Source organism: Dreissena polymorpha, chromosome 1 (genome assembly GCF_020536995.1).
Source record: "Dreissena polymorpha isolate Duluth1 chromosome 1, UMN_Dpol_1.0, whole genome shotgun sequence".
NCBI lineage: Eukaryota > Metazoa > Mollusca > Bivalvia > Myida > Dreissenidae > Dreissena > Dreissena polymorpha.
The window spans coordinates 12291815-12316932 of record NC_068355.1 but is presented as its reverse complement, the minus strand read 5'-3'; the positions used below and the strand labels follow the sequence as shown (position 1 = coordinate 12316932).

General features: G+C 35.5%; 1 protein-coding gene across 2 annotated transcripts in view; it reads left to right on the top strand.

The window, feature by feature from the left end:
• Positions 1-25118, top strand: part of LOC127871276 (uncharacterized) — a 59467-nt gene that overhangs the window by 23021 nt on the left and 11328 nt on the right. For both annotated transcript variants that reach the window (XM_052414039.1, XM_052414048.1), the window contains 7 exons: positions 625-784; positions 6554-6727; positions 8121-8242; positions 11045-11277; positions 14150-14257; positions 14710-15702; positions 22157-22253. In XM_052414039.1, the coding sequence (XP_052269999.1) occupies positions 625-784; positions 6554-6727; positions 8121-8242; positions 11045-11277; positions 14150-14257; positions 14710-15702; positions 22157-22253 (1887 nt within the window). The remainder of the gene's footprint in view (positions 1-624; positions 785-6553; positions 6728-8120; positions 8243-11044; positions 11278-14149; positions 14258-14709; positions 15703-22156; positions 22254-25118) is intronic.

Sequence of the window (25118 nt, the reverse complement as noted above, 5' to 3'; positions counted from 1 at the left end):
CGAAATAATCAGAAAATTATTATGTGGTTGGAGACAGTAATTGAAAACCTTATCCTCTGTCATTGGGGTCTATGACACTACCCAATTCACATACTTATGGTAGTCAATACCCAACCTGAAGAAAGGAGTAAAAAGCTGTCAAAATAGAATGACACAAATTCTGGGCCGAAAAAAGAACAACTGGATCCTTCGATTTCTAGTCCAGCTCATCACCATTTTAACACGTCTGTCAGTTTATGTTAGTTATTTCAAAATATCTTTTTCTTGAGGAGCTAGCCAGCATGCAAAATAATTGGAAAATAATTTAGAGTATTGGTATCTATTGTGCTTTTTTATGCCGAAGGAAAGTATGTTATTTAATATTTTTACATTTCTCTTTTGACCACAAAACCTTTTGTCAAATACCATATTAATCTTTATAGAACTGCACTATAATAATGAATACTTCTTTACAACTTAGCAGAACAACATGATAGATTAAAATCTTTTCTAAATGGGCAATCAATTTACAATGAGAGCAAGTTAAAGAGGGAAGTAGCATACCCCTTATTGAAGCAGATTACCTACACGCCCTGTATGACCATCTCCAATTAGAACTTATGCAAGAAATCATGTGTTTTCCAGGTATGAGGGTGAGATATGCAGCCTGTATGCCAATCACCAGGCAGTGTTCATGGACCAGCTTCAAGGGGAGATTACTCTGCGCAGCCTGCAGTGGAAGATATACCGGAGATCACGCTGTCTCAAACGACTGGCAACATTGGATGAGGCAGCAAATGTTGAGGTGATCATTTTGTATAATGACCAATAGAGCTGCAACAATATGCCAAAAACCGTATTGCAATATATTGTCAGTTCGAAAACCGGTATTGCAACATATCGCAATATATTGCTAACTTGTACCAGAATTATAACTTGCAAATTACCCGATAATCCCGTATATTCCAGTTTTAAAGCCAATTCTGGTAAATATTTTCTATAAAAGTGCTCAAGAAAAACAAGACACACAAACATTTGCAAATTTTCTTAAGTATCAAATACATTTTGGTATTTGTTACTATTTAAAGATGTGAGGAAATAACGTCAAATCGCGAAAATTGCCGAACATGATGCTCCTGTTTTTATACAACACAAAATACACCCACACTTTCCATGTGACGTTCTACATGTCTTCATAATTTTCGCGCGCTTTTTATTCAGACAAAGGATAAAGCACTTTTTATTTGACGCTAGAATTTGTTATTGTCGCGTAAGCATTAAACTTTGGAAGCGTATTTCCGAAATTCGGATTACAAATTTAATAAAGCTCATTTCAGAATGGAACGAAACATTTACAGTTGTGCGTAATTATTTCAACGATAATTCAATCAAAAGCATCGAACGAATGCTCCCATGTAACAATGCTACTCTGTATAATAGACTTTTTAGAATGCTATTTTTACGTAAAAATTATTTTTACTAAACACCGCTTTGTTTTGTTTACCTTGATATCATTATTTGAGATGGCTTTTATGGACGAAATGTGGATGAATTTTTGTAAAATTTTCGTACCGGTATGATCAAAACCGTATCACAATACAATATGCGGATTGGGTATTGCGATATATACTGATATACCGGTATATTGTTGCAGCACTAATGACCAAGACTGAATGTGACTTTCAGTCCTTTCAGCTGACTTCCTCTATTTCAATTTGAACCTTGGTTATCTCATAGTCTTTACCCATTCATAATCTGTTTTAAAAATGAAGAGCTTTTGTGAACCCAGTAAGTGTTCTACTGTATGTTCATCCCAGAGATGTTTCAACATTTGCAATTCAGTACAAAAAAAGATAACAATGTACTCAGTTTTTAGCTCACCTGAGCGCAATGTGCTCATGGTGAGCTTTTGTGATCGCTTTTTGTCCGTTGTCCATTGTGCGTTGTGCGGCGTCAACATTTGTCTTGTTAACTCTCTAGAGGCCACATTAATTGTCCAATGTTCATGAAATTGGTTCAGAAGATTGGTTTCAATGATATCTTGGATGAGTTCAAAAATGGTTACGTTTGCTTGAAAAACATGGCTGCCAAGGGGCGGGGCATTTTTCCTAATATGGCTATATATGGCTATAGTAAAATCTTGTTAACACTCTAGAGGCCACATTTATTGTCTGATCTTCATAAAAGTTGGTCAGAAGATTCATCCCAATAATATCTTGGATGAGTTCGAAAATGATGCCGGTTGGTTGAAAAACATGGCCGCCAGGCGGGGCATTTTTCCTTATATGGCTATAGTAAAACCTTGTTAACACTCTAGAGGCCTCATTTATTTTCCAATCTTCATGAAACTTGCTCAGAAGATTTGTCCCACTGATATCTTGGATGAGTTCAAAAATGGTAACCTTTGCTTGAAAAACATGGCTGCCAAGGGGCGGGGCATTTTTCCTTATATGGCTATATATGGCTATAGTAAAATCTTGTTAACACTCTAGAGGCCACATTTATTGTCCAATCTTCATGAAACTTGGTAAGAAGATTCATCCCAATACTATCTTGGACGAGTTAAAAAAATGATGCCGGTTGGTTGAAAAACATGGCCACCAGGGGCGGGGCATTTTTCCTTATATGGCTATAAATGGCTATAGTAAAACCTTGTTAACACTCTAGAGGCCACATTTATTGTCCAATCTTCTGACCAAATTTCATGTCCAATCTTCATGAAATTTAGTCCGAAGATTGGTCTCAATGATATCTTGGATGAGTTCGAAAATAATTTTGTTTGCTTGAAAAAAATGGCTTCCAAGGGGCGGGTCATTTTTCCTTATATGGCTATAGTAAAATCTTGTTAAGACTCTAGAGGCCACATTAACTGTCCGATTTTCATGAATCTTGGTCAGAAGATTCATCCCAATAATATCTTGGACGAGTTCAAAAATGATGCCGGTTGGTTGAAAAACATGGCTGCCAGGGGGCGGGGCATTTTTCCTTATATGGCTATATTAAAACCTTGTTAACACTCTAGAGGCCACATTTATTTTCCGATCTTCGTGAAACTTGGTCAGAAGATTTGTCTTAATAATATCTTGTAATCTCAGGTGAGCGACTTTGGGCCTTTCTCCTGGAGCTGCACATTTTGAGTGGTGAAAGGTCAAGGTCATCCTTCAAGGTCAAAGGTTAAATATATGGCTTCAAAGCGGCGCAATAGGGGGCATTGTGTTTCTGACAAACACATATCTTAGTTTTTTAAGATTTCAGTTGTCCAATTAAGCAAGGGTTATCTTTAAATGATATTTTCAACAAACATTTTTGTATAGCTCAATTGAAAGCAATCAGCCCAGTTTCAAAAAACCATAATAAGAAAACCGTGTTATTATTTTATTTTTTTTAAAGACAACAACATTTACCTAGAGTTAGCTGAATTCTGTTATTGAAATGATTTAAAGACAACAAGCCTTTGCATTGGTAAAATTTAAACATGGCTTGCGCATGTTTCCAGTTTAGGGCATGATAGTTCCATTTTTTTACCTCAAGTAATACAAATTTGGGACTTGCTTGGTTTAACTGCTGAAGTTTAATAGTTAGTGCTGCAGCGAATCCAAAATTTCAATTGGATCCAAATTCGAATCCAAAGGCTCGGATATCGAATATCGGTTCAAATCCTAATTTTCAAAGTAAAAATACTCTAAATTCATTATAATTTATATTGCTATAACCCAAATTATGTTTTGAAACACCAGATCTTATATATTTGTTATATAAAAAAGTAATTCACTTTTATTATTATTATAAACTTTACAGCTAATAATATTTATACTACTTAAGCAGCATTAGAAGATGCAGCTGCAGCCGCAACAGCAGTAGTGGAAGCTGAAATGACAAAATCAAAAACAAAAACAAATATTAAGTAGATGAAAACCAAAAAAAATCGACTTGCGTTGTTCGAACAAACTCTTATACCCGGGTCCAGATTCTGCAAATTTCTAAAAAATCGAAAAGTGTAAGCATTTTGACGACAAACATTAATAATAATGCCTCATATTAAACACATCTATGTCAGTCAGATATAATGTGAATAACGCCGTATTTTAACAATAAAAAAAACGCATCACACGCAATCTGCAATAAGTATCAATAAAATACTTCGTAACGACCATCTATAAGCCAGCATTAGTATGCTGATAAAACCCAAAATGCTTCCACACCGAGGATTTTAATTGTTTATGCGCATCGCGATTTTTCTTCTGCACCATTATGCACTATTGAAAACAAAAGTAGACTGTTTAGTACCATGTTTTTGTTGAAAAATACGCGATCATCGCAGTACCCTCACACCTCTTTGGGGGAAGGGGTCCGCAGCCCTAGGGAGGGGGAATTTTTTGTAAATGGGGGAATTAAAAAAACAAAAAACAACAACTGTGTTTAACTGTAATATACATATATTTCTATATGTGACTGTCTATAGGACAGAAAGGTGGACTTTTACTCAATCTAATGACTATATAACAGTAATCTAATTTAAATGTGTGTCGGTAGGTAGGCTTTTTTTCTTACCACAACACTTAATTGAATATTTAACTCAATGAGAATGTCATTATTTTCAGGTATCAGCATTGTGAAATGCATGACGACATAGTACTTACTTTCAGATATACATGTAGTTCTTAATAAGAAGATGTTTGATCCAGATTGTCTTTCTCTGTAAATAATTGTACAAATAAATATTCTTTGAAAACTTAAGACTGCATTTTGAATAAAGCATTTTTTGACTAGAATTAATGTAAATGAAACAAAACATTAACAAAAATAGCAGTTCTGAACGATTCAGACGCTTTCCACAGTTGCATAAATTTCGGACATAAAATTCTGACGCGGATTTTGTAACAGAAAAAGCTTTTGTCTTTATCGGTAAATTACTGTACAAATAAATCTTGGAAATCTAAATACTGCATTTTGAATAAAGCATTATTAATTAGAATAAATGTCAATGAAACAAAACATTAACAGAAATAACAGTTCTAAACAATCCAGACGCTTTCCGCAGTTGCGTAAATTACGAACATTAAATTTGGATGCGGATTTTATAACAGAAATTTTTTTGAGTCTGCGGTTAAAAAACAGGGTCGTCGGGTAACCAGAAGCAAGACTTTTTTTTCGTTAGGACTATATTGGACAAAGCCATATAACGGACCGTGATTTATTGGAGTCAATTTTCAACTATAAATCAGCGATTTTTTGTTGTTGATCTACATATTTACATTTTCTGAGGGGGGAAAAATCTGTTTCAGGGGGAAAAAAATTAACTTTTCAGGTGGGGGACTGCAGCCGAAATTTGGCGGCAGATTTGATAGATTGAGGGCCCTGCATCGTGACAAACTACGTACCAGTCAGCCTTTAAAACTGAAAGAAACAATTTAACGAACAGTATTAGGGCGCAATTGCCGCAAAGGAAAGGTTAAACTCAAATAAGATCCGGATTCGAAACCGATTTTACCAATCTTGGTTAGATCCGCGAATCCTCATTTGGATCCGCGAATCTCAGATATTTCGGATATCCGTTGCAGCCCTATTAATAGTATGAATATTTTGGAAACATGTAGGATTAGGGACATACTGTTATTTTCATGGTTTGAATTTTTTGCGGATTCAACTGACCTAGTGATCATTTCTGAGAATTGAGAATCTTGTTAATTTGATTGGGGTTTTAGGGGGCACAACAAAACAAACAGCAGATTTTATTAGAAACCAAAATATTCAGGTAAAAAAAATGCTCCAGATATTTTACTGCTTTATGGCATTGGCTGTTATTTAACAATTTTTCAATCAGTTTTTAAATATGTGTTTGTAATTTGTTTGGAAATTGTTTTGTTGTGATGAAAATGATAATTTTCAAAAGAGGGGCATCTCTCACTTAATCTCAGTATTTGACCCATCAGTGTAGAACTCATTTAAATGGGAATGGCGGCTAGAAACAACCATGGATATAAATCAATACCAGTTTCTGAATGGTAAAGGAGCATTGACTGTCCTGGATAGGCGAGAACTACCTGTCCCATGGTTCAGTGTAGCTGTTGAATAGTATAAGGCAAATTTAAGATTGTTAATGTGTGGACCATATTGCATAAGTAAAATTATTAAGCATGGATTGATGTCAACCCAAAATAATGCTGTTTAATTTGCATCCTTAGTATTTGTAGTAAAAAGGGGTTTTAGAAACATGTTTGTGTAGTGCAACTGTTAACTTGAATGTTGTTTTTAAGAGGCTTGTCTCTCTGATATATTAGTCAACATCTTTTTTCTCCCCTTGGACTACTCATTGAACTCATTTTGTAAGGAGTTATAGCCAATAGAAAGGAATACATTTCAAGGTGGTAATTATTGCAATTCAAATTCATTCAAAATCTTTAAAAAAAATGATTGTGTTTGCCTACCTTTTTGACAACTGTATTTTTGTTATGAGCACAAAAGGGGAAGAATGGGGAGAGGGTAGATAAGATAGCTGTTTCATTTTGTAATGGAAAAAAAACAGAAACTGCTTCAAAAATGTAAATATTCAATCTGGAATCCTTATTCACAGAGTGTAAAAGTAGTGGACTCACTCATTTCTGGTCTAGGCCAGAAAGCTGCATGCATGGAAGTCTCGTCTAATACTTCTAGAGGCAAGGTGGCCAATAGCTTCAAGCATCTGGCTGACATGGAGCAGAAAATGCAGGCTCATGCTATGAAGGAAAATAACAACAGAGTTCCAGAGGTATAGGGCCATCTTTGTATGCCTCATGTTTGTATGTGATGTGGGTGTGTGTAAAAAATTATTATGATTCAAGGTTTAAATAAGGTATCGTTGTAGTTTAATGACAAATTATCACTTTGGAGGGCTGCGTCGTGAATGCTTAAATTAGATTATCATGGATTTAATATATAGGTATTGTAATAAAAAATATTTACCTTCAGTATGCTTATGATAATCATATAAATTTATGTCAGCTTGTATGCAAACAATGACTTATACATGTAAGTTGTCTACATGAAACCAACAATTTAACCTTGCACTTGTACATTTTTAGGAAGTTTAAGCATAAAAATGTAATATTCAAATATAAATTTTGGATTTGAATTTTCAGTTGATTTCAAAATATTAAAATATTTGTTTTAATTCCTAGTTTATATCTTGAGCTTCTTACAGGTGCAATGTATATCTTAGTTCAAGTTTTGTAACTTTTGGAATAGAACATTTCTTATCACAATTTTTGCATAGGGATTCCATATTTAAGTGGCACTTGAAATAGTTTTGAAATACTGGATAAAAAAAAAGGAAAGAAAAATTTAACTGACAACAACTTGTAATGATTTTGCACATATGTACCCTTTTAGAACGAATTAAAATAAAATCAAATCTTTGTAACATTTTAACACCTGGGTGATGCCCTGAGCAAGCCCTGGTAATAAATGCATAGTGTTTTACAAGCTAAAAGTCAGATGTGACAGCCATGACTGTACAACATTTACGCATTAATGTAAATGTGAGTTTAAAAATGGTAAAGACCCATTGGCAAAATCCCACAGTTGGCTCTAGGTTTTATTATTTTTATGCTCCCCCAAAATTTATTTTGGGGGAAGCATATAGTCGCCGCTTCGTCTGTCCTTCAATCCGTCTGTGCACAATTTTTGTCCTGGATATTTCTCAGCAACTAATGACAGGAATTCAATGAAACTTTATGGGAAGCTTCACTACCAAGAGGAGATGTGCATTTTATCAGCGGGTTCTGGTCGGATGATTTTTTACAGAGTTATGGCCCTTTGAAATTTTCTATAAAAAAATTATTGTCCCCCCAACGACTGTGCCCTCAAGACGTTTCCTTTTATCTGAATATATAGTGCAATATTGTGACAAAAAAAACAACTTTGGGGAGCATCACCCGTCTCCGACGGTTTCTTGTTTTTATTTATTTTGTATGTTTTAATTTTGTGTCCTTTATGAATTTATGAATGACTTAAGATGTAAAGCAAACACATCAGATTATATTGTAAATTTAGTCACATTGGTACCCCTAATTTGGTCCATCAGAACCCCACCGTTTGAAGGCTGTGGGGAAAGGCTTGGTTTTAATTCTATTCAGCCCAATGCATGGTTTGTACATGTTCAGGCATTGCCTCTGCGTTGCCAATTTGAGCGTCTGCGCTGTGAGCTGGATATCAGTAGGCAGCAACTTGCCTTCACCCAACAGGCTGTCAGGTGTCAAGAACGCGAGCTTGTTCACAATGAACGGTAGGTATTATTTTAGTCTGATATTTTTTAACCCTTTCCCACTCAGAAGAAAATTGAAAATGGCTAAGTGCAAACAGCATAAAACCAGAAAAGCCTGCGAGTGATGTCTGGCGTCCGTTGTGCGTTCGTGCGTGTGTCCTTCAACAATTTGTTTGTCTAGACAGTAGAGGTTACAGTTTTCATCCAATCTTTATGAAATTTGGTCAGAATGTTTATCTGGGTTGGGATTGTATTTGGGTCATCTGGGGTCAAAAACTAGGTCACTAGGTCAAATAATAGAAAAACCTTGTGTAGACAATAGAGGTCACAGTTTTCATCAAATCTTTATGAAATTTGGTCAGAATATTTATCTTGATGAAATCTGGGTCGGGATTGTATTTGGGTCATCTGGGGTCAAAAACTAGATCACTAGGTCAGATAATAGAAAAACCTTGTGTAGACAATAGAGGTCACAGTTTTCATCAGATATTTATGAAATTTGGTCAGAATATTTATCTTAATAATATCTGATTTTGGATCGTATATGGGTCATCTGGGGTCAAAAATTAGGTCACTGGGCCAATTCTAGTAAAACCTTGTGTAGATGAAAGAGGTCACAGTTTTCTTCATGTCTTAATGAAATTTTGTCAGAATGTATTAATTAATGAAATCTGGCTTGGGATTGTATATGGGTCTGATAGAATTTAAGTTGATGTAGCAAGGTTAGTCAGGTGAGCGAAACAGGGCCATCATGGCTCTCTTGTTTTCCATATGGAATAAGGTCACAGTCGTATGACATTTGCCACTATATTATTTTTATATGCCCAATTGATTGAACCAAAATTTCTGAATCTGAATTGACCGTATTCCTACAAACATAAACATGCACAGTATATAAATATTACATGGCTGACAGGGTGACAGTAAATTTGTCGACTTAAGGAAATACTGTCAACCGAGGCGAAGCCAAGGTTGACAGTATTTTTCCGAAAGTTGACAAATTTACTGTCGCCCTGTCAGACTTGTAATATTTATTTTATTATACCGAATAAACTATTCAAACATTAACAATTTATATGAACCATGAACAATTTTAATATTCAATAATTGAATTTAATTACAGCAATGAACAACCATTAATATGTTGAGTGGTTCAGATTTACGGGCAGAGCAAAATGAACTACGCTTTATTCGGCACTGACCTAGTAATCAATTTATCCCATCAATTTTCTTAGTCGTCAATTATTTCTTTAAAAATATATAACAGGACCAGCTTTCCGTATTTTATTTTCATCACTTGATTACGCAATTTATGACGTACTTGTGTGACGTCATTTCGGTGACGAAACATTTTGGGACAACGATATGGACGTGGTGGTTTTTTTAACAGTAAAATATTTGTTTAAAGCATCGAACGAATCCAAAACGTATTTCGGATTTTGTGTTTGTCATGCATAACACCTTAAGAACAGACACTGGAAGTGAATATCGTTGTAACTTTATTGTTATTAGCATTGGATTAAAGTTGCCTTTGAGGTAAGCGTGTCGTTTATACTAAATTGATTTTCTTTTTGACTCCTGTCAAAGCTTAAATAATGGCATTAATCTATTCTACAGCACAGTTTCAGCTGCAATCGATATTTTAATTATCCAAATACAACGGACACGCAAAACTGCCTACTGCGCATGTGCGAATGGGACAGTATAATTTTCGAACATTCCGCACGTGATTGCTAAGGCAGCGGGATACAGTATTTTTTTGTCAGTAAATTTTTTCCCGCTGGTGGCACGTGATTGCTATGGCAGCGGGATACAGTATATTTTGGACAGTAAATTTATTCCCGCTGGGTCTGACAGTATTTCTATGTCATGATGGCCTATGGGAGTTGAGCATTGTAAATAAAAGTGAGGTATAATAATACAAATTGTCAATTAAGTACTAGTTATTTCTTTCTACTTTTTTTTGCAAGGCACTCAGTTAGTGCTTACACCAGTCATACAGTCTGTCTGAGGTTTCTGATCGTATTATACCTCAACAAACAAAGGTGTGGTTGGGTATACTGGAACCACGTTGTGCGTGGGTTGATTTGTCAGTTTGTCTTTCAGGCTGCATATGTGAACTTTGTATAGCAAATATGTCTCATAGTTTTCTGCCTATCAACGTAAGAGTGTTTTTACGTGTTGTCGATACTCTGTAAAAGTGTTTCTTTGCAGAGTTTCTTACCCTTGAACTTAGGTCATCTTTGGACACTTAATACATGTTTACTTGTAAAATTGTGCTTTGTTTTGCAAATTACAGTATTTCAGTTTTTTGTGAATCAAAACAACACTCGATAGGATTTTTTCATGCTATGTAGCAGTGCAAGACATTATTTTTGTGTATGTCGTATTAATTTGTTGCAGAGTTATGTGCCCTTAAGAAGTTTATTCAATTCATCAAAATGAATGTGTTTGTGTTTGTAGTAATCAATGGGAAGTAGAGAAAAAACTAATTTTGAGATAAATGGTACTAAATACTAAAGTTTTGTTACTTGCATGAAGTGACCCATTTCGTGCATAATTGTCATCTTCAATAAATTTTCTTTTATTCATTGTAAGAGATTGACCATTAGTAATAAATACTTGTTTTAATTGGTTGCAAATAAAAATGAATTTGTTTCATCCACTTACTAATACATTTTGATGGCACGCTAGTTTAAAAAATATGTTAACACTGAATTCGAAAAATAACATCTGGCATGTTTTATTACTTATCATTTGAATTGATAAAATAGTAATTCATCTGAGCTTTGGATATTAATCCATGCCATTTTTTGAAAACAGGCTACTCCATCAACTTTTAAAGCTCGTAAAGCATCAGCACTACATTCTGAAGGGTCACAAGATTCTGACCTCTGACCTTGTGTCCATGTACGAGGGGGTCAACAGGTGGGCTGCTGGGCAGGAAGTGAGCTGGGAGGATTCAGAGCAGGGAGGTGAGGACAGCTATGTGCGGGGTTATACCCTGGAACAGATGCTGGACTTGCCAGTCCTCGGCCTCAAGCATGAAAGTGCAGGTACTGTAATATTGGACATATTTGTGTATGCCTCCTTTAGAAGAAGGTGGCATATAGCATAATGACTCAATACATATATATAATTTTCATATGTACCAGTTCTACATGCCACTATTAGTTGTTAGATATATTAAACATCTCACTTAATGGTGCAAAAGGAGCTCATTTTGAGCTTGAAATGACCCACTTTGGTAATGTGATGTATTAGCGAAATGAAGTACTGCATATTGTATATATATATATGGGGAGCATATAGTTGCCAGTTTGTCCTTCAGCACTTCCGTACTTCCGCACTTCCGTACTTCTGTTTGGTCACACTTATGTTACAGTTTCTCATAGCACCTTCAATACTTTACTGATCTCTTTCATATTTGGCATGTAGATACCTTGCATGGACCTCTACCTTTTGATGACATTTGAGGTCACTGGGGTCAAGGTCACCAAGGCTAATAATAGACTTTTGTTACAGTTTCTCATAGCACCTTCAATACTTTAACAATCTCTTTCATATTTGTCATGTAGATACATTGTCTGAACCTCTACCGTTTGATGATGTTTGAGGTCACTGGGGTCAAGGTCACCAAGGTTAATAATAGATTTTTCTGTCACACTTTAAGGTCAAGGTCACACTTTGAGTTCAAAGGTCAAAAATGGCCATAAATGAGCTTGTCCAGGCCATAACTATGTCATTCATTGTCAGATTTTTTAATCATTTGGCTCATTTGTTCACCATTATTGGATGGTGTGTCGAGCGAAAGAATTACGTAGATATCTTCAAGGTCAAGGTCGCCACGACTTAAAATAGATTGATTTTGAAACAAACAATGGGGGTAACTGTGATGAACAATCAGTAGTAATGCACATTGTAGTTGAAGTTGTCTCCCTTTATCAGACTTTTTTATCCCCTGCCATAGGCGGAGGGATATTGTTTTTGCGTTGTCCGTCTGTTTGTCCGGCACTTTTGTGTTCAGAGCCATATCTTGGAAGTGCTTTGGCGGATTTCATTGAAACTTGGTATGAGTATATAAATGGATAAGAGGATGATGCACGCAAAATGGCATTGTACAACATCGGATCATAACTGAGTCATGGCCCTTTGTATCATGAAAAAATGCTTCTTTTGTGTGTCCGGAGCCATATCTTGGAAGTGCTTTGACAGATTTCATTGAAACTTGGTATGAATATATATATATGGATAAGAGGATGATGCACATTGGCTTTGTCCATCCATCCAGAATACTTTTGTGTCCAGAAGTATAATGGCGGGGGATGTCAATTCAACGAATTTGCTTGTTTGTATTGAAAACCTGGTTTTGTGACAATTTTGTCCCTTTTTATTGAGCGAATTAGTTTAAATATTTTATAATAATATTTTCTGTTCAATTGATTATCAATATATGTCTATTATACAATTGTTGTTTTTATGTCCCCTGCCACTATAGTGAGGGACATATTGTTTTTGCCCTGTTTCTTGCTTTGTTTGTTTGTTTGCACCAGCTTTAACATTTACCATGACGTTTGCAATATGGCAGATACATGTAGCAACTTTATATTTGGCATGCATGTGTATCTCACAGAGCTGCACATTTTGAGTGGTGAAAGGTCAAGGTAAAATATATGGGTCAAAATTGTTCATTTAATGTACGCTTTTGCAATATTGAAGATAGCAACTTGATATTTGGCATGCATGTATATCTCATGGAGCTGCACATTTTGAGTGATGAAAGTTCAAGGTCATCCTTCAAGGTCAAAGGTCAAATATATGGGGACATAGTGTTTCACAAACACATCTTGTTTTACTTATTGTACAGGAGACGTGCTTACGTCTCAGTAGCATGTAGTGTGACATGTTTGTTAATTGGAGTCAAGCTCCGGTATGTTCATTAACATTTTGAATAAAAATTAATTACAGTTAATTTCTTAGTTTCTTCGTTCGTGAGTTGAATCCCTTTAATGCATCAATTTATGTAAGATTTAGGAACCTGCTCTTTTACATGTATGTGCTAGGTAACTGGTTTTCATTTTCTGCAGTCAAACGATATGCACAATTTATTTTATATGCAAAACACATATATTATTTCTGGACAGTTGTAATCGGATACAGTATTTTTGTTGATTTGAATATATTTTCTACGTTTTTTATACAACATTTTATAGAATGACAAATGCACATGCAATTAAACGGATGGTCTGGATTATTTATTTATTTATTGTATACACCAACCATTTTTTCCTAACACATGCAATTAAACAGATGGTTTGGTATATTTATTTATTTATTGTATACACCAACCATTTTTTCCTTACACATGCAATTAAACGGATGGTCTGGTATATTTATTGTATACACCAACCATTTTTTAATGTTTAAGACCTGCAACCTGAGCGGCCTAGTATTCCTGATTACAAATCAGGGACAATGGACACCCCTGTTTGCTTTTTTGACCTCTTTTGACCTGACTTAAATGCAGCATCTTGTTTATTTACATTTTGTTTTATAGAGACCAAGGTTACAATCAATTGATTGGCAATAATCCATTTGTGTCTAAAAAAGAATATGTATTATATTTTCAAATTTTGTTATTGATCTGAAAGGCTCGCGCTTCCGGCGTTCTAAGCCTCGCAACATAAACTTCTCTGTATTCAACACTAACCTAGTATTCTCTATGTGTCTAAAAAAGAATATGTATTATATTTTCAAATTTTGTTATTGATCTGAAATAAATCCATTCTAAAATATTTGAAAATGTGCCATGAATTCAATTATATACAAAGTTGGATTATCAATAGCCTATATATACATGTAAAACAAGAGTAGGTTATGGTTAAAAGGTATGACATTTAACTACCAGACTATCTTGTGCATATTTAGACACCCAAGATATGCCGATCTTGGACAAGCCTGTAGCAGAGGAGAACAAGGTGTTCCGGTTCACAGCAACCAGTGTTAACACTGCACCGCAGAGCTTTCCACAACGGGGTACGAGCGTTATCATTTATTATCCATGAGAAGGTTTTTTTATTGATACGAAGTTTTAAAACATAAAGTAACTAAGGTGTACTGAATCTAGTTAACCCTTTCCCATATAGAGCCAAAGTGGAAATGGCTATGTGCAAACAGCATAAAGCCAGAACAGTCTTTGAGTAACTCGCAGTCTGTTCAGGTTTTATGCTGTTTGCTGCTCATCAGTATCTAAGGTTTGGAGATGAAGCCTTAAAAACTTGAATCTAGTAAGAAAGGTCTTAATTTAAATATAACTTTATAAGGCACTACAAATGCTTGAAAATAAGTGTCTAAGTGGTGAAGGGTTAAACTAAGTTTTATGTTAAGTATAGAAAATTTAAAGTCTCTGTAGTCTTAGTGAATATTTCAACAGTTTATGTGGAACCTTAAAAGTGTAGACTTGTTAATCATCTGTCTGTTTCATGCAGTTGATGAATGTTCTCCACCAAAAGCTAAAAGAATGATGTTAGCCCCTTCATGTTCACAACCAGCAGCCATGAGGGTGAAAGGTCACAGAGGGGTCACGACCCCAAACCAAAGTAGGTCCAATGTGCGGTCCAAGTCACAGAGTGAGGGTTCTAGTCAGAGACATAGGTTGCCTAGCAACTTGGCCAGTGGTGGGGGTGGTAACCATAGAGACAATAATTGTCCACAGAAAACTGAATACCCTTCAAGAGTTTTTAGTAATAGTTCCAGACGACCTGCGAACAATAGTAGATCAAAATTGTCTAACAGTGTAAATACCAGTGATGATTTCGAAGATTCTTGTCCAGCAAGTGATATTACAAAATCCAAATTTTCTCATGTAAATGACACTATAACAAAGTGTAAAAAATTCTCAAACCTGCATGTAAAATCTGACAGTGTGCAAGAGACAATACCAGAAGCTGACTCAGACAACCTAGACAATACTTTCACTATTGAACCTACTGTGAATCCTGAAGTGTTGCCACATGTAGACTCTACCTGCCATACAAGTGTGAACAAATCCAACTTAATGAATGAACATGGGGAAACAGTGGCAGATGTATATAACCCAGACCCTGAGCCGGCGCTGAACTATAGTAACTGTGTGGATGAATCTCGAACTGGGTTGTCAAACAACTTGGGTGAAAACGATTCAGGAACAAGTACAATAGTTGACCAGTCTGCCAACAGTGTAACCAGTCTAGCCTCTGTTTCTACTCTTGTGGACGGTCCACAAAATTCATCTCAGAATCTCTCGGGACTGGACGAGGCTCAAAACTGTAGGACAAGTTTGGAACCTCCTAGGGCGAAAGAAGTAGCGAAACCGCCGCGAGCATCTATTAATAGCAACACTGTTGTGAAGTCCACTCGACAGAGTTCAGAAAAACCTGTATCTTGTAAAGCGTTGCGCTCCATTACGTTTGAAGACAGTGGCAGTATATCATCTTCTAAAGGTATGACTAAAGGCATTCATCAAGCGTATTGATAAGGCTGGCAACATGGTTTCTAGTTATTCTTATGGATCGTGTGGTTGTCCAAGACAAGTAAATGATTCCTTATTAGCAATCTCAGTTTTGTCATATATGAAGCTGTATTTTACAGGTTGTAAAATGTCTGCGTTAACTTATATCTGTTTTTAGCTCACCTGAGCGATAGCTCGGGGCGAGCTATTGTGATCACTCACCGTCCGGCCGGCCGTCCGTCTGTCTGTCTGTCTGTCTGTCTGTCTGTCTGTAAACAATTTGTAAACATCTTCTTCTACTAAACCATTGAGCCAATTTCAACTAAATTTCATGTGGAGCATCCCTAGGTCATGGGACAAAAGAATTGTTAAAAAAAATTTGATCACATAACCAAGATGGCCGCCATGACCATATATGGTAAAAACCTTAAAAAATCTTCTTGTCAGAAACCGCTCATCAGATTTTCAAAAAATTTCACAGGGATGACCTTTGAAGGCTCCCCTGAAAAAGTTGTTCAAAGAAATTTGATTCGTCAAAAAACATGGCCGCAGGAGCTCGTTGAACTTTGCATGTTTATTCGTTTTTGCCTATTTTGTGAAAACTTTCAAAAATCTTCCACATTTTTTTGTCCGATCCTTTCCAAATTTGCACTGTGTCCTTATATCAATGAGGACACGAACCCTACAAAAAATGAGCATTATTGTTCCATGAAGTACAGAATTACCTCCCCTTGAATTGAGAAAATGGTGTTTATGCAATAAAGTCTAAATTTTTCATCCAATTCTTTCCAAACTTGCACAGTGTCTTCATATCAATGAAAACTCGAGCCCTGTCGAAAATGAGCAACATCGGACCATTAAGTTCAGAATTATCTCCTTGAGATGGCAGATTTAGAAATAATTATAGTGTACTCTTTTTTCCAATTAATAGTGCTATTAGAGTAAAGGATTTGCTGGCTACAGGCCAGGTTTCTCTGACACGATTCTCTTCTGATGGCTTTGCTGCAGACCACATAAACCCTTAACCCAGAACAGTTAATTCTTTCTGCAAATGTTTGTGACTGTGGAAATCATTGAAATAAAGGAGAAATTGCTGAAATTAGCATTTTCTCCTTTCATCACAATGCTTCCTACCCTATTAAATCAGTTTCTTCTTATTCCATTATAATTTAATTTGTCGTCTGCAACCTCTTTCAATTTGGAAAAAGGTTAACTACCAGAAATCAATTAATGCTGTAGTTTTGTTGATGAGAAATTATTTTTCCTTTAAAATGGGAGGTGATTATTGCTTAGGAAATTGCTCTGGTAGGGTTGAATCATTGTGGGAAATTGAGAAATTGTTCAGTCCAAAATATGTTGATTGGTAAAGGGTTAAAGGGATACCATTTTTAAAATGGGAGGTGATTATTGCTTAGGAAATTGCTCTGGTAGGGTTGGATCATTGTGGGAAATTGAGAAATTGTTCAGTCCAAAATATGTTGATTGGTAAAGGGTTAAATGGATACCATTTTTTTCCAAGTTACCCTTTTCCTTATGCGAACATGGGTTGCCTGTTTAGTGGATGATATCTTGTCAATTTTGAGAAAAAAGAGGAATCTCTTCAAAACAAGCAAAAATTCCTTTTATCTCAATGTTTAAGTCCACTTTTTAGCGTACCTGAGCAGATCATATTTTCCTCCTAAACCATTGAGCCAATTTCAACCAAATTTCATGTGGAGCATCCTTACGTCACGGGAAAAAAATATTGTTAAAAAAAAATTTGGTCACATAACCCAGCTGGCCGCCATGCCCATATATGGTCAAAACCTTAAAAAATCTTCTCGTCAGAAACGGCTCGTCGGATTTTCAATTTTTTTTACAGGGATGATCCTTAAAGGCTCCCCTAAAAAAGTTGTTCAAGAAAATTTGTCCTCAACCAAATAGGTAGAAAACATTGTGTTTAAAGGAGATTTTGCTTGCTATGAGCAATTTCTTCTTTTGTCTTCTTAAGTCATCTGAGGTAGAAGGGTAACTCCCCTAACAGTACTTCAAGAAATCCTTCATTGCATAACACCTGTGAAGATGTAAGGTCAACTTCTGTTGAACCCATAAACCCTTTACCAAATGACAACTTTTGGACTGTCCCAAATTCAAAGAGGTCGCAGATGACAAAGAACATTGTAATGGAATGTGAAGAAATAGCTTTGGTAGGGTTGAAATCATTGTGATAAAAGGAGAAATTGCTCAAAATAAGCAATTTCTCCTTTAATCACAAATGATTTCTAGAGTCGTCTGCAATAAACCAGTAAATTTTTGTTATTGTTTGTAATGGGTTAATCCATTTCCACATTTTTGGTTGGAATAACCCATTACCAAACGGTAACAGTATTTTATGGGTTTGGTGCAGAAGACTGTATAAATCATTGTGATTAAAGGAGAAATTGCTCATATTGAGCAATTTCTCCTTTTATCACAATTATTTATACTCTTCCAAAGCTATTTCTTCATATTCCATTATAATTTTAAGTGTTGTCTGCATCATCTTTCAATTTGGGACAGTTCAAAATGTGTCATTTGGTAAAGGGTTAATGCTTTACCGTATGACACATTTTGGACTTTCCAAATTAAAAGACTTAAATTGTAATGGAAAATGAAGGAATTGATTTTGGTATTTTATAAATCATTGTGATAAATGAAGAAATTGCTCAAAATGAGCAGATCTGGCATCATCATTTAGACTTTTTATATTAGATATATACTTCACTTTAATGTTTACATGTTGGAGTATATAGGGTCTACCATTCCCTTGGTCCTCTTGTATTACTTTTTATGTTAATTCAATAATAACAAATGTGCGCAAATATAAATGTACATTATTTGATTTATTTAGTTATCTGTGTGAATTTGTACACATTTTTATGCCCCTGGTAGGGTGGCATATAGCAGTTGCACTGTCCATCTGTCTGGCATTACATTTTCCGGACTTTTTTCATAAATGCTTTGAGATATTAACCTTATATTTGTTGTGTTAGTCTACCTAAATGACTTACAGATGAATTGAGAGTTTCATTCCGGTCCATTGAGTTATGGTTATTGGACTTGGGATTTCTTTATTATAAATGTTTTCCTGAGATTTTTTTTTTTCAAAAGTCTTTCAGATATTTAGCTGATTTTTGGTATGTAAGTCTATCGACTTGACCTTCAGATGAAGTGTTAGTTTTGTTCTGGCCCATTGATTTTTGGTGATGTTATGGACCTTTGACTTGGAAATTAATTTTCTCTATAATAACCGTTTTCCGGATGTTTTTTTATGAAACGCTTTATGATATTCACTGATATTTTGTTTGTGAGTGTACCTACATAACTTAAAGATCAAGTCAGACTTTCATTTCGGTCCATTGATATTTGACTAAATCAGCGGCCTTGGGCTTTTCTTAAAAATAACACTTCGGGAGATTTTTCCAAAACGCTTTCAGAAACTGTCCAAGGCCCTAAACTTTGTCATATATTAATGGACCATAACTTTGTAGTGATTTTAAGCTCATCTGTCACTAAGTGACATAGTGAGCTTATGTGACCGTGTGATGTCCGTTGTGCGTCCGTCCGTCTGTCAACAATTTGTTTGTGTAGACAGTAGAGGTCACAGTTTTCATCCAATCTTTATGAAATTTGGTCAGAATGTATATCTTGATGAAATCTGGGTTGGGATTGTATTTGGGTCATCTGGGGTCAAAAACTAGGTCACTAGGTCAAATAATAGAAAAACCTTGTGTAGACAATAGAGGTCACAGTTTTCATCCAAGCTTTATGAAATTTGGTCAGAATGTTTATCTTGATGAAATCTGGGTTGGGATTGTATTTGGGTCATCTGGGGTCAAAAACTAGGTCACTAGGTCAAATTATAGAAAAACTTTGTGTAGACAATAGAGGTCACAGTTTTCATCCAATCTTTATGAAATTTGGTCAGAATGTTTATCTTGATGAAATCTGGGTCGGATTGTATTTGGGTCATCTGGGGTCAAAAACTAGGTCACTAGGTCAACTAATAGAAAAACTTTGTGTAGACAATAGAGGTCACAGTTTTCATCCAATCTTTATGAAATTTGGTCAGAATGTTTATCTTGAAAAAATCTGTATTGGGATTGTATTTTGGTCATCTGGGGTCAGAAACTAGGTCACTAGGTCAAATAATAGAAAAACCTTGTGTAGACAATTGAGGTCAGTTTTCATCAGATCTTATTGAAATATGGTCAGAATGTTTGTCTTGTTAAAATCTTGGTTGGGATCAAATTGGGTCATCTAGGGTAAAAACTAGGTCAATAGGTCAAAGTTTAAAAAAACTTGTGTAGACAGTAGAGGTCACAGTTTTCATCAAAACTTGATAAAATTTGGCCAGAATGTTAATCTTGATGAAACCTGGGTTGGGATTGTATTTGGGTCATCTGGGGTCAAAAACTAGGTCACTATATCAAATCATAGAAAAAATTTGTGTAGACAATAGAGGTCATAGTTTTCATCTGATCTTTATGAAATATGGTCAGAATGTTTATCTTGATAATATCTGATTTTAAATTGTATATGGGTCATCTGGGGTCAAAAATTAGGTCACTTGGCCAATTCTAGTAAAACCTTGTGAAGATGAAAGAGGTCACAGTTTTCATCACGTCTTAATGAAATTTTGTCAGAATGTATTAATTGATGAAATCTGGCTTGGGGTTGTTTATGGGTCTTTTAGAATTTAAGTTGATGTAGCAAGGTAAGTCAGGTGAGCGATTCAGTGCCATCATGGCCCTCTTGTTATTAATGGCTTTGAATGCCATTATGTTATAATCCAGACTAATTAAATGGCAGATGGCCTGAAAAAGGGGAGGGCAGCCGTTTACTTCAGGGCTAGACACTAACAGTGGTCCGTTGACCCGAGGTCAGTAAAAAATAGGGAGGACCAGTGAAACTAGAAATTTGGTTGATCCGTCGGACCAGTTATAAAAATCCCAGCCAGCTTATTGTGAAATACTGGTGGAAAGCCGTTTTCATCAATAAAACAACTTTATATGTTAATAATAAACCGATAATTTCATCATTATTTTATGCGCCGACATGAGACTGGGATAAAAATAGCAACATATTGGAAATTCCAATTTTTCCAGAAATTATCGACAAAAACCTGTTGTCGGATAAAAAATCGATTTGTGTTCCGCAAATGTCTCCGGAATTCGCGTGATAGATACACAAATTGACATAAAATTTGAATTGTTGGATTGAAAAATGAACAAAATGGCAGATCTATTTATTATTTTGAAAAAGAAGCAATAATCAGCATTTTATCGATCTTAGTACCATCAGAATATACTTTGTTTACCATGGGAATTTACACTGGAGGGCGCCGAATAATTTTTTGATATTGCCGGAGAGTAAACGTGCTTATTTTCAAGATAACACGTTTTGAAATATTATAAACCACACTGTCTGTATCACCCCATGTGTATTCGTCATTCTATTTCTTGTATAAAGAACTTCGAAAATAAATTATAATCAACGAAAAAAAATGTATCCGAAAAGTCAAAACGACACAAGAAAAATTGTACCCGTTTTGTACATGAAAAAAATGTGCATGTCCTTTGACTGCGGAAAATGAAAGCCAGTAACCTAGCAAATATGTTATTAACATACAATTTGGTTGGCATATTGCTTAACAATAGCATAGTTTGTGGGTAAAAAAAACTACTTAATTATTACCTTTAAATTTCAAATGATAATCAGTAGAAAGGTGTAACATCATCGACATAGAACTAATTATTTAATTATCATCCTTTAATTCAGATCGATAGTCGGTAGAAAGGTGTAAATTGATCAACTTAGAAATTATTTATTTATTTTTACGCTTCTTTTCATTTGTTTATCTTTAAATACAATGTTTGCCAACGGCCGCTATATTGTTTGCAGACCACAGTTATTTAGGTAAAATAACATAGAAATTCTCGGACCAGTTGAAATCTTGGAGGACCAGTAATTTCTGAAAGCTGATTGTCCTTTGGGTCAGTAGGTAAAAAAGGTAGTGTCAAGCCCTGTACTTGGTAATTCCTTGAATGGTAAACTTAGTATACTGAAAGTTGCTTGATTTATATCCAATCATAGATTCAGGATCATTCTATTAGGCATGTTCTAAATTAAAAATGATTTGATGTTAATCTAAAGTAAATTGTCAATAGTCAAAATACACATAGGAGTTTTCTGTACCTACCAGAGAATTTACAAATAAAAAAGTGACACAAATGGGTGAGACATATGTTGAAAGGATGGGGCATAAAAATGGAGTACACATCGTAACAGGGTGAGGCATAACAGTGGACGGGCCCCCTCTTTGCTACTCTGCTTTGCTAAAAATTATACTGAAATGTTTTCTTCTCTTTTTTCAACACATTCTCCTGATAATGTTTAATTTCAACAACTGTATTTTATGAATACAGGTGAGCAACAAACTGATGTTTCACAAAGTAAGACACCAGATAGAAAACCACTGAGACAGGTGGGGAGTGGCAATACACCTAATTCCCAACAGCGCAGGTAACATGTTAGAGAAATCTTTAAGTTGGCTAGATACTAGTAATTATTTCAGCTACATTTTATTGGCTGAGCAACTCATGAGAATAATTAGTGTAGCAAATGCATTTTGTTTAATTCTGCATTTCTACTTTTTATGCCCCCGGATCGTTAGATCAGGAGTGTATTGTTTTTGTCCTGTCTGTCTGTCATTCTGTCCCAAAACTTTAACCTTGGTTAAAGTTTAATAACTTTTGCTATATTGAACATACCAACTTGATATTTACCATGTATGTGTATCTCATGTAGCTGCTCATTTTGAGTGGTGAAAAGTCAAGGCCAAGGTCATCCTTCAAGGTCTAAGGTCAAATATCATTGTATTTTTCTTTCCTAAAACTTTTACCTTCATCACAGTTTTATCATTACTTTTTATACGCCCGTCTATGACGGGACGTATTATGGTATACCCCGCGTCCGTCTGTCCGTCCGTCCGTCTGTCCGTCCGTATGTCTGTTAATGTCGTACGCTACGTCAAATATCCTTCGATGGATTTTTTTCAAATTTCAACACAATCTTAATATTGATAAACCCTGATCCCCTTTCGTTTTTGACGGAATTCTGAATTGTCGTTCCAGAGTTATGGGACTTTGTTCGTCAAAATTTCGTTATTTCATTGAATGTCCTACTGTAGCTATATAAAAATGTTAAAGTTGTTATAACTTTGGTATGCTTGGACCTAGAGTCTTGAAACTTGACATGAAGGTTGGCCAGAACTAGTAAGTAACCCCTGGACATTTCAAGGTCATTCATTTGAAGGTCAAGGTCACTGTGACCTTGAATGTAAAAATGTTAAAGTTCTTATTTCATGTTATAACTTTGGTACGCTTGTACCTAGAGTCTTCAAACTTGAAATAAAGATTGGCCAGTACTAGAAGATGACCACTGGTCATTTCAATGTCATTCATTTGAAGGTCAAGGTCACTGTGACCTTAAATGTTAAAATGTTAAAATTGTTATAACTTTGGTATGCTTGGACATAGAGTCTTCAAACTTGACATGAAGGTTTGCAAGCACACTTAGATGACCACTGGTCATTTCAAGGTCATTCATTCTAAGGTCAAGGTCACACAAGGTCACTGTGACCTTAAATGTTAAAATGTTAAAATTGTTATAACTTTGGTATGCTTGGACATAGAGTCTTCAAACTTGACATGAAGGTTTGCAAGCACACTTAGATGACCACTGGTCATTTCAAGGTCATTCATTCTAAGGTCAAGGTCACTGTGACCTTAAATGTTATTGTTGTTCATGTATCCTACCGTAGCTCAAATATCCCCCGATGGATTTTTTATACGCCCGTCTATGACGGGACGTATTATGGTATACCCCGCGTCCGTCTCTCCGTCCGTCCGTCCGTCCGTCCGTCCGTCCGTCTGTTAATGTCGTACGCTACGTCAAATATCCTTTGACAGATTTTCTTCAAATTTTAACACAATCTTAATATTGATAAACCCTGATCCCCTTTCGTTTTTGACGGAATTCTGAATTGTCGTTCCAGAGTTATGGGACTTTGTTCGTCAAAATTTCGTGATTTCCATGCTCATGTACTTATAAAATAAACCATGTATTCAAATACAAATAAACTGAAGTAAAAAAATGATTCAAAGGGTTATTTATTACCTTACTACTTCATTGGCGAACGACGGGCGTATCATGCGCTCATGGCGCAGCTTTTATTTAATATTGAACACAGCAATTTCATATTTGGCATGTATGTGTATCTTGTGGAGCTGCACATTTTGAGTAGTGAAAGGTCGAGGTCATACTTCAAGGTCAAAGGTCAAAATTTGAAAAATAATAATTTTCATTTCTCCATTCAATAATTTACCGGGGTACTTACTTCTGGTGCAGATGCACATTTTTAGTGGTGAAAGGTCAAGGCCAACCTTCAAGGTCAAAGGTCAAATATCATTGTATTTTTCTTTCCTATAACTTTAATCTTCATTAAAGTTTTATCATAACTTTTTATGCCCCCGGATCGAAAGATCGGGGGTATATTGTTTTTGGCCTGTCTGTCTGTCATTCATTTATTGTGTGTGTCCCAAAACTTTAACATTGGTTAAAGTTTTGTGATAAATTTTGCAATATTGAAGATAGCAACTTGATATTTGGCATGCATTTGTATCTCATGGCACTGCACATTTTGAGTGGTGAAAGGTCAAGGTCAATGTCATCCTTCAAGGTCAAAGGTCTAAAAAAACAAATCCAAGGGAAGTAATAAGCTTTAAAAGGGAGATAATTTCTAAACCTGCCAAATGATAAACACTTCAACACCGATTTTTCGAAGTCGTCGGGAACGTTAAAAAAACTTCGGATTAATGATAATTCGAAATAAACATTTGACAGAAGACTTCTTTGATTCTCTAAAAATAAAACGCTATGGACTTCGCATGGTTCGGTTACACGCTACTATTAATAATTCAGTGCTCCAGCTAGGATTTGAAAAGGGCAGGGGGGCTTTTTTGTCAAAAGGGCACTTTCGACGCGCAGTATTTTGTCAAAAGGGCACTTTCGACGCACAGTATTTTGTGAAAAGGGCACGTTCGAGCGCACGGGTGTTTCTTGAATGCTTCCTATTGCATGTTAATTTATATGTTATAAATAATTGTATTATTCCCATTATTATTAAACCATTCAAATAATATGTCTACAATGAGGATTAAACTAATTACAATGTAATAAGAGATTTATGAATTATCATATGTAAAAAAAAAAAAAAAAAAATTTTTTTTTTTTTTTAGGGGGGTGGGGGGCAGGGCGGAGGTTCGGGGGGCAGGGCGGAGGTTCGGGAGGGCAGTGCGCGGCGCCCTTTGATTTAGGCCTAGCTGG